The sequence below is a fragment of the Typopeltis vanoorti genome, chromosome 20 (assembly GCF_054136105.1).
Source record: "Typopeltis vanoorti isolate ZY-2024b chromosome 20, IOZ_Tvanoo_1.0, whole genome shotgun sequence".
Lineage (NCBI taxonomy): Eukaryota > Metazoa > Arthropoda > Arachnida > Uropygi > Thelyphonidae > Typopeltis > Typopeltis vanoorti.
The window spans coordinates 58,103,061-58,117,212 of NC_143568.1; the positions used below are offsets into that span (position 1 = coordinate 58,103,061).

Genomic DNA, 14,152 nt, shown 5'->3' on the forward strand with positions numbered 1-14,152 from the left:
GTTTGTCCTGATGAACAAAAGTACTGCTGTAGTGATGATGATAATTTATCTGAGGATAAGTTGATTAGAAATATCTTGATTAAAATAAATTATTAAAAAATCTAGGGAATTGGAAAAGGTGGAAAAACGTGTCACTAAACTTAAACAGGATAAGAAAATAGATCAGAACAAGAACAGGTAGAAAAGTACTGAACTTGGTAGTCAAAATATTAATAACAACAAGGTAAGTCAGTTAAAAACTAAGAAAAAAGAAGTCATATGGAATGGTGACCCAATTTTAAAATTTGCACTTACCAATGTAGTCACTACTTCTAGTTTCCCAGGAGTGAAAATTAAAATATGGCAAACATAACTGAAAACCAAAAAAGAAAAGAAGGAGAGATGGTAGTTCTGGTAGGTACAAATATTTTAAGTAGTGACAAATATAGTATGAGAGAAGATATGAAAGGTCTGTTAGAAGAAGTGAGAAAGAAATGTGAGAGAGTAAAAATTGTAGGATTGCTACCCAGATATGACAGTACTGAATTAAGAAGGAGGGCAATGATAGCAAATGATTTCACACGCAGGCTGTGTAGAAGATATAGATGCGAGTTTTTAGATGTGAGGGGGGGGGGGTGTTTGATGGCAGAAAAGACTTGTATAAGAAGGATGGCCTTAACTTGAATTCATTTGGCATCAGAAGCCTGGAGAAATTACTTCTTGGCATGAGACCCAATGCAGGGAGTCAGGGAAACTAGATCAAGGGAGGAATGGGAAAAATGTGTTGTGAAAGTTCAGCTATGGTATGTAAACGTGATAAAGATATGAATGTCTTTGTTTGAACATGGTTATGTATGTGGCGAAGGGGTGGAAAAAAATGCTTTGGGTTCAGACCTTTCAAGTATGTCTGGGGAGGAAAAAGAGAAAATTCTAGAACAAAACCAAACACATTACATATCTAATAAGAATAGACTAGGTAGTAATTTATTATGTCTATACACAAATGCCAGGAGCATTAGAAACAAAGGGATTGAGTTCGTTATTTTATTGAATACAATGTGGCTTAAGATTGTTGGCATTAGTGAAACCTAGCTATTAGAATCAGATACGTAAGTGAGATCGAGTGTAATGGGTATACTATATTTAGGAATGACAGAAGAGATTGGGAAGAAGAGAAATCTCATTATAAGAAAGAAGAGGAATTTAGTGAATTGTTGCAAGACAACTTTCTCAAGCAGCATGTGAAAGAAGGAACTCGAGGTCAAAGAGTGTTGGATTTGCTCGTAGCATCAGAAGGGGTCTCTGTCAAGAATATGGTTGATGGGAATCTTTGAAAAAGTGCTTAAATGAGAATGAGGCATTAAAAAAAAAAAAAAGATATTAATTTGGTCTTAGGATGACTGTCTCCCAAATCTTTGGTAGATTTATAGAGCCATACTTGTTGGGGGTTTGGAGTATGTTTCAAGGCTTCTGCTAATTCCAGGAACAAGAGACTTGTTCCTGGAATCAACAGAAGCCTTGAAACATACTCCAAACCCCCAACAAGTATGGCTCTATAAATCTACCAAAGATTTGGGAGACAGTCATCCTAAGACCAAATTAATATATGTTTTTTTTATTTTTTTTTATTTTTAAACTTAGATGGCACCTAATTAGGACTTTAGTCTTTGTGTTTCACGCTACAATTACTTATACTAGTCCCACTGTTACACCGGATTGCAGTTGACTCGCTACTGCAACAAACTTTGTTTGTCTGCTCTGAAGATGCTGGATATAATACCAGTGAAATATTGGAATTTAAGTTAATAAATAGTTATTTTCTTATCAATCTGTGTTTGCATCTATACCGTTAAAATCCAATCAACATGAATCTAACTACAGAACTATCAGTATCTCTGGTGTGTGGTAGTGAAGACTTTAGAGAAGTTGGTAAGAACTCACATATAGAAATGGGTAGACAAACATGCTATAATCTGCAGGCAAATAGTTTGGGTTTACTAAAGGAATGTCATATTTTAGCAATTTGCTCATATTTTATAACAATGTTACGGTCCAGTTGGATAAAGGGAATGAATACACTATGATAATATTGGATTTTTTTAAGGCATTTGATAGGATACAACCTGAAAGGTTGTTGCATAAACTGGAGAATATGGGATTGGAATATAAACTCTTGACTTGGATCAGGGGATGGTTGACAGATATCAAAAAGTGGTATACAGTGGGTGTGAATTTGCCAGATTTAAGGTGACCAGTGGTGTACCCCAGGGTTCAGTCCTTGGGCCATTATTATTCAATCTATACATTAATGACATCAGGCAGGATCTAACATCAGATGTGCAATTGTTTGCTGACAATGTGAAGATAGGCAGGGCAATCAGGGATGCTACTGATATTCAGCAATTACAAAATTATTTTAATAGGTTGGAATTTGGACAAATGAAAATGGCTATCAGTTTAATGTTAGTAAGTGTAAAGTTATGCATTTTGGCGTGATTAGAGTTCCAGCAGCATATTATATTAGCGGTGTTATGCTACAAGAAACTGAAGAGGCAAGGGAGTTTGGCATATTGGTGGATAGGAATTTGAAGTTCAAAGGTTACATAGCAAAAGTTGCAAATACAACTCAGAGGATAATTGCGATGTTGAAGCGAACCTTGACATGTAAGGAGAAGGAAGTCATTTTGCCTCTTTATAAGGCTTTGATAAGACCACACCTGGATTATTGTGTGCAGATTTGGTCTCCCAGGTTCCAAAGGGATAAGGAAGCTGTGGAAAGGATGCAAAGATTATATCTGGATTATGGGATTTAGATTATGAGGACAGATTGCAAGTATGTGGATTGCAGACTCTGGTTAACAGGAGAAAAAGGAGTGATATGATAGAGGTCTATAAACTTTTGAATGGGTGTTATAGGATATCAAGTGATGAAATTTTTTAGTTATATGGAAGGTGGGGAGATAACACAGGGACATTCATGGAAATTAAATTTATTTGCAATGAAGAAAGGGGCAAGAGCTAGGATTTTCTCCCAGAGATCAGTGAGTGAGTGGAATAATTTGCCCTTTGGGGTAGTGAGTGAGTGCATCTAATGTGAATGAATTTAAGGGAAGGCATGATAGCTGGTTTGGGTGATTTATAGCCTCCCTCGATGAGTCCTTGAATCCCTGAAGGTCTCAGATAATGACGATAATAATACATGTCAGCCAGAAATAATTAAACTTTCTCCAGCTGAAGTAGAGGAAAGCATAATGCTGTTCAAAAACAACAAGGTGTTGATGGAATAGCAGCCGAACTCATTAAATATTGGGGTAGTGAATTAACCACTCATATACATAAGCTGGTAAATTTAACATGTGAAAAAGAAGAGATACCCACAGAATGGAAAGAATAGTTAATCATTCCAGTTTTTAAAAAGGAAAACAAATATGAATGTTAAATTTACAGGGGAATATTGCTACTATAAGCAGGCTACAAAATTTTATCCAATATTATACTAAAAAGAATCTTACCTTATGCTGAAGAAAATATTGATGAATATCAAGCAGGATTCTGAAGAAATAGATCAATAGGTGACCAAATATTTACATTTAGACAGATACCATAAAAAAAATGGGAATACAATATGCAGGTCCATATTTTATATGTGGACTTTAGAAAAGTATATGCTTTTCATACAGAAGGATTTTGAGGAATATTAGATCAAAATTTGCACCACTGACAGCCAAAGCATGGTATTAGCAAATGAAATTAGATCTGAACCTTTTGATATTAAGAGGATTGAAACAAGGAGATGCCCTTTTGTCCATCCATTTTAATTTAACATTAGAAAAAATGCATTTGAGAAATTGTAAAAGATAACATAAACAGAACAGTAATATTAGGATATGCAGATGATATATGCCTTGTTGGAGAAAATGCTGAAGACATTAGAACAGCATTTAGAAAACTCAAAATTGCTGTTGAAAAAGTAGGATAAAACTGAATATTTAAATGCACGCAGAAATCATAATCAAGGGGGAAATGACCATTTTACCATTGATAACCTGAAATTTAAAAGTGTCACCTCCTTCAAATATCTTGGAATATTGATTACTCAAGATAATTAAATTAGTACAAAATAAATGCTAGAATACATGCCCCAATCATTCACTACATCCTCCAAAATTCTATCAAGCAGAGTTAAAACAGAAATATACAAGATAATCATTAGACCTGTTGTTTTGTATGGAGCATAACAGACCAAGATGCAAAAGCATTGTGGATCTTTGAAAATAAAATCCCCAGAAAAGTCTATGGACCTGTAACATAACACAACAGGTGAATGGAGAAGAAGACATAACCAAGAACTATATGAACTCTATAGATATGGCCATATTCATCAATATCGACTTATCGAGCAAATATAAATAACTGGGGAAAAATGTTAAAAACTATTGTTTTACCTTTCTTTCTCAGTTCTTGATATCTTAATTTAAATGTCTGTACTAAGAAATGATAATACATCATTAACTTGCTTTTATGAAGTCTTTGGCTGTTACTTAGTGGCATGCGCTGCAAACAATGAATGACAAATGATCCATACCTAAAATACAAAATAAAAAGAACATTTATTTTTAATTGTCTATATTATTTTTAATGATAAAAGAATTAAATAAGATAAATGAAATCATGCAAACCCTTCCAATTTAAACCTAAGGAAAGAATTTCAACACAGCAGTAGGGCAGATCCCAGTGATGATGGTCTGGAAAATAGGACAGTGAAATACTCAGAAACAGAGAAAAGACAAAGATGAAAAATGAGAAGGGCCAGTACCATCACTGTTCATTTTTCTGTCCATGACGGCAGGAGAGGTCTTGGGCTTTGTCTCATTTTATCCAATTCATTTGTTCTCTCTCTCTCTCTTGCTCCTAATGACACCAATATTTTAAAATACTCTTTTAAATACAGATTTCTTCAGATCAACCTTCCTAATAATGAAGTTATATTCCATAGAGACTGTAGTGTTCACAATTCTAATTAACTTTCTTTTTTTCAAGTGTATTGAGACATCAGGCAGAGATGCTAAGGCATTTACTATCATCCACAATATTGCATAAATTGTTCACATGACTACCAGTAAAATATATGATAATCTGAAAACACTCACCAATGATTCTTCTAAAACAGTAGTCATATTCCTAGTTCCTTTTCAAAGATAGTGGCATTAACCTAAATGTTTTATCCAACAATATTAACAATAAATGATTCAATTTGGTTCTACTGCACTGGATGAATGAATGAATAGCAATCCCACCCTGGCACAAATATTTGAGAATGGGTTTAGTGTTATATATGATATTCAATGCTTTGTGTAAGGCAGCCAGCATGCTTTTAGAGGCTTGGAGTGGTTCAAAAATGTTCTATGTTTGGTCTCACCTTAACCTGACAAGGATATTAACATACCATGTTTGCAACCTTTTACAGATTTAAGATTCAGGAAGCATAACACAGATGTTCCATGTTTACAATTCAAATCAGAACTGGATTACCATTTTCAATCTTCTGACCCAAACATTTGCACTGAACACATTATTGAATGAATTCTCTTATAGAGAACTGATTCAATAATGTGTCTCATTGCTTATAGTCACACCCTTATTCAAGACATGTGCAAAGGCTGTTCAAGAGAAGAATCAAGAATAACACAGAGTTAGATTTCACTGAAATCCCCACAGTTTTCTGTTTTTTATACTTAACCTTCACCTCTATGAGAAGAAAAGTTTCATTAAACTAAAAGCAATAGCAAAGATAATGAACTAAAGGGAAGAATTTACAGACTCCTGTCATAATCAAGTATGCTTTCTTGGTTGTGACATGAAATTACCCTATATAAACTTAATTAATATTCTCATAGAGCAGTTAATACTATCTGTAGTGTTAACTGTGTGTGTGTGTGTGTGTCTGAGACAGGCATGCAATTATCAGACACTACAAATGGGATTAACTGCTCTTTTATCCTGCTCCTGTATGATGAAAAGTGTGGATTATCCCCCCCCTCCCCAGAAGGTGGAGAATGTACCAGTGTTGGATTTTACAGTTAGTCTCATAGGTATGTTCTCATAGAGCAGCTAATACTATCTGTAGTGTTAACTACGTGTGTGTCTGAGACAGACATGCAATTATCAGACACTACAAATGAGATTAACTGCTCTTTTATCCTGCACTTGTAGGATGAAAAGTGTGGATTATCCCCCCCAGATTAAGCAGTTAATAGGAGAGGTCCAGAAGGTGGGGAATGTACCAGTGTTGGATTTTACAGTTAGTCTCATAATTCATTTTATGGTTAGATGAAACCATATTCAGAGGAGCAATGCCCATGAAAATACCTATAGATAGTGCTGAGAAGAGCACCTATGATAAAATGACCAAAGGGAGTCTGTAAGGGAAGGGTCACCTATTAAGCACAGATTTCCCTCTTCTGAATATCATCAAGAATTCTTAGAGAGGTCTTGGGTACTCCACCTCAAATGTGGGAACAGTACTCCAAAATTGGATGGATCTCAGACCTGAGTGTTAGGAGTTGAGGAGAAGAGAAGCAATGTTTAGAATGGAAAAGAACACCTTTTTAAGAGGCTATGTGAGTAATATGTTTGTGCCAAGAAAAACTGGATGTGACAATAAACCCAAGAAAAAAAGTTGATCTTGAAAGGAAACTGGAACATTATTAAAAATGAGAGGAGAATGAGATATGATTTTTCTTGCAGGTAATAAGACAGGCTTGAGTTTTTTTGGCATTGAAATTTACAAAGTTGTCTCCACTCAACAGGATGTAGAGAAGCTCAGAGTTCATGTTGCTGGTTATGGAGGATCTTGAGGCATCTAACAGAGTACTGTAGTGTTTATCGAATTATGAAAAATATTGTCATCAGCAAAGCAATTAATAGGATTTAAAGTCAGAGAAAAGACGTCATTGATTGATTGAAAGGAGGAAGAGTGTGGATGAGAGGACAGAACCCTGAGGACTTCCAGCATTGATGGGAAAATCTGATGAGAGGAAGTCCAAAGGTAGGTGATTATCTAGGATGTCAGTTGTAGAATGAGAATGGAAGGAATCCGTATTGGTGATCACAAATTAACTAATGAGACTCCAGGTAATGATGAAGCTGGTTGATGATAACCTTCTCCATCACTTTTGAAAGTACTGAGGTGAGAGCAATGGGATGATAATTAGATGGCTGATTTTAGTCTCACTTTTTTGAGCAGCACAGGCTGGATGTGAGCTTGCTTCTATGCAGTTGGATATATGTCAGTTTATATAGACAATACAGGATGGAGTCAATTCTGGAGCACAACTGGAGGAATATCATCTGAACCAGGAGCCTTATTAGTATTACGATTAATGAGCGTTTTTCTGATGTCCTTTTGGGACAGAAAAATTTCTTGGATGCTCAGGAGCATTCAAGAAATTAGGTTTTCTTTTTCAATCCAAGTATCATTTTACTTCTGAACAACTATTAACTTCATAAAATTCAAAAATCCACTAATTCAACCACTGAACATTCTCACATTTGTGTAATCTATAAGGAAGAACTCCATAAGTTTCTATTGAATCCTCAACTCAAGCAGAATAGAACACTCAGGATGATTAATGACCCATTTCTCACTATACATACACACTCTTTCACATAGATTTTCTGCTACTTGCACTTTCTACAGATCTCTCTATAATCATGTTCATGTATACACTCTTTTGCACTAGAACTCAAACAGAAAATTTTTCTACATTTTCATTTATTTCCCTTTACTGCTATTCTTTGCAACAGCTTTCTCTTGCGTATTTTCTATAACATATAATCTGCAGGTCTTCAAAAACATGTTAAGTTTCTAATTTCTCTTTGGCTTTTTCCTCAGTCACAGTGCCAATGTACTACGAGATAAACAATCCTTCATGCAGGGGAATATCATTTAAAAAATCTAATATAATGATATAAGGTATTACTTGGAGATCATAAAAAACTGATCCAATTCATTGGATTTTGAAACACTGAATGTGTTTAGGAGTACACTGTATTGTATAAGAACATTTTAAGCATTGAAAAAGATGCAAAATAATTTCAGTTTACCTATTTTGTCCCCTAACATTTGCCAAAATGTCAGAGAATGGGGGAAGCTGTTTGCAATTCCAGGTCAGATTACATTCAAATAAACACAGTATTATAAACCTATCATTATCCATTAATTTCCATGGACTTGTAAAAATTCACAAATGTATAATTTCTATACACACAAAAAACAAAAGTGAATATTACCAAATGCACATTCATTTATCTTATTATTCATTTATTAAGAGAGGCCAGTTGCTCTAATAGTATACTGGCTGGAGTACAGCAGAATAAAATAAAAATTTGTATTGCTAAAGTTTAAAGTAGCTAAACTTAAAAAGTCAACAATTTCTCACTAAACTGAACTTGTTAGGACTAAAGAAATAGTTTGTTACAGTGCAAGCCTATTAATTATCATTCCCTTATATTAGTATTATTCCTGACACCTCCAAGGAGTCCAAAGACTCATCGCGGGAGGGCACCTACAACTGTCTCAACCACTACACCGAACCTCTACTACGAATCATCTCCATCAAGCCATTAACTGCCCAACTCCAGCACCACCACAACCAGTAATTTTTGTCTGTAAATCGCGTGTGTTCTGAAAGGCCGATTTGTCCGTTTTGCGGGATGAAAAACCCGAGTTTCCAGGAGAAAAAACCCTGCTACCTCCGTATGAGATCGGCTAACTCACCTTCGATTGAAATCGTCCAGATAAAGATTCCTCCCGTCGCGACATATGTAACCACAAGAAGTGTACAGGCACCTATGACAAATATTAGATGAGTTTACATTATTACTAATCTCAGATTAATAACTTTCCTCCAAATTAGTCTATTACTTGTCAGCACTCCAATATTCTGTATCTAACATTTCAATCTTCTAAGGCAATTATGACTGAATCAGTCTGCCTAGATTTCGGATTTCTTCTGGGTCTTTTTCTTGCCATCAAACAGGTTTTGTTAAACTTTCCTCTCCCGTTCTGTTTAAGTGACTATACCACATTAGATTAGCTCTGCTCAGACATTCTTAAATGCAAACAATATCAAGTTTCTAATATCTTAATTATTAATATGATTCTGCAATTGATATCATCTATTCAGGCCTCATTTTTTCTCAGAACTCTCTCATATCTGTTGTCTCTAATCTTTGATCAAGAGCTTTATTTCTCACCCAATCCTTAGATCAATAACTTAAAAACTGGTTTGAATGCTGCCTTGTATACTGCTAATTTATTGTTTTGGCTAACTTCACTCTTATTCCACATTAATTTATTCAAATTTCTCTCTACAAGAGCTGAAATATTTTACCTGTTCTATAGGTTTTTCCACTGAGAATGCAGATGAAGTTTCCTGCTTATTTTCATAGTTTTGGTCATTTTATTGCTGATTTTCATGCCAAATTTGTTACAGATGTTATTCAATTTAGTTTAGAGTATTGTAGAGACCTACACTGGATGTTTAGGAGTACATCAGTTGCATAAAAGAAAGAGCTACGTTTGATATCTCCAATTCAAATATCATGTTTAATGCTGTTTTCTTTCATAATGTGATCCATATAAATGATGAATATGAGTGGAAATAGTGTGCACTTTTGTCTCCTGATTTTACACTAAAAGCAAGGCTATTCTAATGCAATAAATAAAATCTCAAGTTGAATTTTGGTAAAGCCTAGATATTGTAGGAATACAAGCAACCCTATCATATGTGTATATCATCATCAAATTCCTGACATGCAACCTCAAGGGGTGTACAGGATATGATAGTACTACATGTAAAACTTACATCATTACTAACTTCCTATCTACAATTTTCCTCCAAATCAATCTGTTATTTGTGAATACTCCAACATTATGAGATCTTATATTTCTGTCTTCTAAGGCGCTTTGTACCGTATCAATCCACCTATATCTTGGTCTTCCTCTGGGTCATTTTCTGCCAACCTGGCAGAGAACACTTGTTTTGCTCATCTTTCCTCTCCCATTCTGTTTAAGTGACCATACCATCTGAGATTAGCTCTGCTAACACCTTCCTAGATGCTAACCATGTCAAATTCTTTCCTAATATCCTTGTTTTTAATATGATGTTATCATTGATGCCAGCTGTTCATGCGCCTAATCTTTCTCAGGACTCATACTGGCAGTCTCTAGTCTTTGGACAAGTATTTTATTTCTAACCCAGCTCTCAAATTCATAAGTTAAAATCAACTTGAACAGTGTCTTGTATTCAGCTAATTCAGTATTTTGACCAATTTCTCTCTTGTGCATATATGTGTGTATATATTATATAATACTACTTTATAATAATACTCTTGTGTATGTATGTGTATATATTATATTTATAATACCACTAAAACATGCAAGAAACACAATAAGTTTCACAGTAAGACAAAAATATTTACGTGGCTTCTTTCTTCCATGTCTCTATCTGTTCTTTGGTAGCATGCATAAATATCTCAGCTGCAGAATCTAGCGAATGATATTCCTGTTCAGATATAACTAAATGATACAGTCAAAAGAAAATGTATGGTCTAATTTTGAGAAAGCCACTGTTTCTTAAACAGCACACAATGATTTATAAAAAAAATGACCAACATAACAAAAATCCTTTTTTTTAAATAAAATCTCAAGTTGAATTTTGGTAAAGCCTAGATATTGTAGGAATACAATATCTAGGCTTTACCAAGATTAAAAAGTCAAAAGGCATATATAAAAATAAGTTCTAAGCAACTGCCTTTCCCAGCATTTACTTCTTGTTCACTTCATCATAAGAGAGCAACATTCAAATTAAGTGCATGTAAATAAAATATTAAATCCAGAAAATCATAAAATTCATAAACCCAACTAGTGCAGAATAAGTAAGAAATCTTGAGAAAACCATAACTAGCAATGAAGACTGGCTGTTGTTTCAATTTAAAAAAAAACCTCTAACCTCAAAGCAAGATAGGGGAATCTTTCAAACTAGATATTTAAGAGACATAAAAAATATTTAAAAACATTTAATGTTCCGAGTTTAAATACATATAGAAAGAAAACATTACATGTATGGTAATTGCCCACTAGTGAACACTGACAAAAATGATGTGCACTATAATTAATTATGGATAAGTCCTGGCGTAAGTCTTATAGAAATAATCCCACTTTAAGCTCACTACTGCAGACACTGACTGCTCAAAACAGTCATAGCAGCAAACTGAATTATCTAGCAAATGATGCCACACTACATGCCTGGAAATTTTCATATTAACTGATGCATATTTTAGCTATCTACCTAGAACAACAGTGACTTATAATATCTGCATTGACATGGCAATAGAAGTGCAAATGAAGTCATCATGTCTTCAGGAAAGAGTAGATCTGCATAATGTTTACACTAGCTGACTTCTGAAAACCATCAGATAAAAATCTAGCAATTAATTGTTAGATTTTTATCTAGTAATCATTTGCTAGAGCAAATGGTGCTGCTGGGAGTAATGCTATGGGAAGTGCAGTGCTACATAGAATTTATTAGCTTAAACTGTCATTATACATAACAGTTTGATTGTTTGATAAAAGATGACAATTACATTGAAAAGCATTATGAAGATCTTCAAGAATGCTTTGACGAGCATTTCAGTATATTTTCTAAAAAGAGAAACATAAATGTGATAACTCCAATGTTAGCTGACCTACACTGGATCATCACACAGAAGGGGTTAAGATGCATTGTTTAGTCAATAATTTTTTTTCATTCAAACAAGTTAAAATTCTTCCACCACCCCTACCTCTTCTTCTTCTTCACCTTGTTTAAGTTAAATGTTTATGCATTTTCTAAATATAATACAACCTGATGCAAAAAAAAATAATGCTCTCTTTATTATACTGATATTGAACAGCTAGAAAGAAATAATAATCATGACTACTTTAGTCATTGCTATCTTATTTCTGTGATCATAAAATAAAATAAATTACACCTCTTCATTTTTAAAATGGTTTTTGAGAAAGTGATCATCTTTTTTTCAGTTTTTTTTTTTGTGATGGTTGACTATCAGATCTCCATCATTATTATTATACTGCAAATGACCTTTTAGGCATTTTAATATAAATTAAATTATATTATATCCATTTAATTATCATTTTAAAGAATCGGACTTCACCTTTCATTTAAAAGATAACAGGTTTCATGAACATACTGTAACATCTTTTGAATATACTTGAAAGATGATCTTCTGCATATTTATGCTAAGGCCTCTGACAAAAGACAAGAACTAGCTTTCACAAACAAAACTGTTTGAAAGTTAGCATTTGAAAGCACTCCAGAAATAACTTTCATATGATGGCACTGAATTTTAAAAAAGTGCTATTATTACTTTTATTTACATGTGTTCTAAGGTTGTGATATCATTAATGAAATTCTTATTTCTGTTAAATTCTTGTGGAAACTTCAATTATGCAAGAAGTACTCTGAATATACTGTGAAAAATATGCTGTGCAAGTGTTCATTAAAATAAAAATACACAACCAAATTTCAAGATAAAAGAGTGGTGAAGTAGGATACTACTTCAATAGACCTTATTGGAATGATACAATACTACTACAGTTTTGTTTAATAAAGCAAAAGGCAGTGAAAGAAAAGTGGTAAAAACAAATATAAATCAATATTTGTAATTCAATATACATTCAGCGGGCAAAAGGTGGACTTATCATTAACTCACCATAAAAGGTTGTGCATTACTATTAAATTAGCATTAAGTATTAATGTTAAAGGAGATTTTTTTTTTTTTTTTTTTTTTTTTTTTTTAATCAACTCATCTTATGATAGCAGCAGGCCAGCAGTTGGATCCAATAATGAAATGCAATTTCAAAAATAGTAATTTCAGAAAATTACATAAGTTATTTATGCTACAACTTTACAAGTAGGTTTTGCGAGCCTAGTTGACAAACAGGCAATGTCTCCACTCTCCAACAAAAAGGCTGCAGACATGAATCTCACAGTGCTGTTGATTTTCATGAAAGACTAACTGAGAGAAGATGTGTCAGTTATGCCTAAACTGAAATGAAAATGTTCCACGTTTTTTCTCCAAAGCAAGGTTTCTGAATTATGTATCCTTACAGCCTATCCCCTGCAGTACTAAAACGTGACAGGTTAAGACTAAAATGTAAATGCATTCATTCATTTAAAAACACAAATCAATAAATACCTTAGTTTGTGTTAGATACTTGGGTTGTTATCTTGGTAAATTTCTTCCACTTCCAAACACTCAATGCCCCCTCTCCCAACCTTTTGCTACAAACAGATCAGAAAAATCTCGTCCATTTTTTTTTTTTTTTTTTTTTTTAAAGATAACCTTTATAAACTCAAGGGAGCTATACAAGCTTGCCCAGAGCAGGCTTTTACATATACCATGCCCACGGTGGTGGGATTAGAACCCTGACATGTTAGTTGGAGAGTGGGCATGCTGTCCACTCAGCCAATCAGGCTGGCATTAGATACCAGAAAGTCTCCTTGTCCTAATGGCATTCAACTGTTCTGAAGGTCTTTTAGTTGAATAGCATATCTATCCTTCAAATTAGCATATGTGCAACTGATTCCCAAGAAGGGTGACAAATACAAACCACCAAACTACTTCCCCATTTTTCTGATCTCATCCCTCTCTGGAATGATGGAGAGCCACCAACACCCAACTCTTATGCTGCTTGAAGACACTCAACCAATATGGATTTGCTACTGTCAATTCAACAGGATATCTGCTTGTCACCATTTCTGGGTAAATAGCATGGAAAGGTCTGGCAAATATCAAGTGGTTGTACAATATCTTCAAGGCTTTTAATTGGGTCTGGCAAAAAGGTCTAGTAGGTAAGCTCCCATCATTTTGTCTGTCCTGTGAATTCTGCAACTGGGTTACCAGCCTTCTGACTGGATGCATAGTACTCATGAGTAGTATGCATACTACTCACATGATGGTTCCTTATCTTCACTATAAAACTAATGCTAGAGCATCGACCTCTTTCTTCCAGTCTTACTTTTAACAACACCCAAATCTATAGACAAGATGAGATATTTCTTTTATTAGGATTAAGATCAAGCTTCTCTACTGTCTCCTCAGTATC

At 34.2% G+C, this 14,152-nt stretch overlaps 1 protein-coding gene across 1 annotated transcript in view; it reads right to left on the bottom strand.

Annotated features, from left to right (window-relative positions):
• Positions 1-14,152, bottom strand: part of Polr1E (RNA polymerase I subunit E) — a 145,576-nt gene that overhangs the window by 55,502 nt on the left and 75,922 nt on the right. Inside the window, exons 8-9 of the mRNA XM_090410465.1 lie at positions 10,465-10,561; positions 4,425-4,564 (exon numbers count right to left, since the gene is read on the bottom strand). Of these exons, the coding sequence (XP_090266591.1) occupies positions 4,425-4,564; positions 10,465-10,561 (237 nt within the window). The remainder of the gene's footprint in view (positions 1-4,424; positions 4,565-10,464; positions 10,562-14,152) is intronic.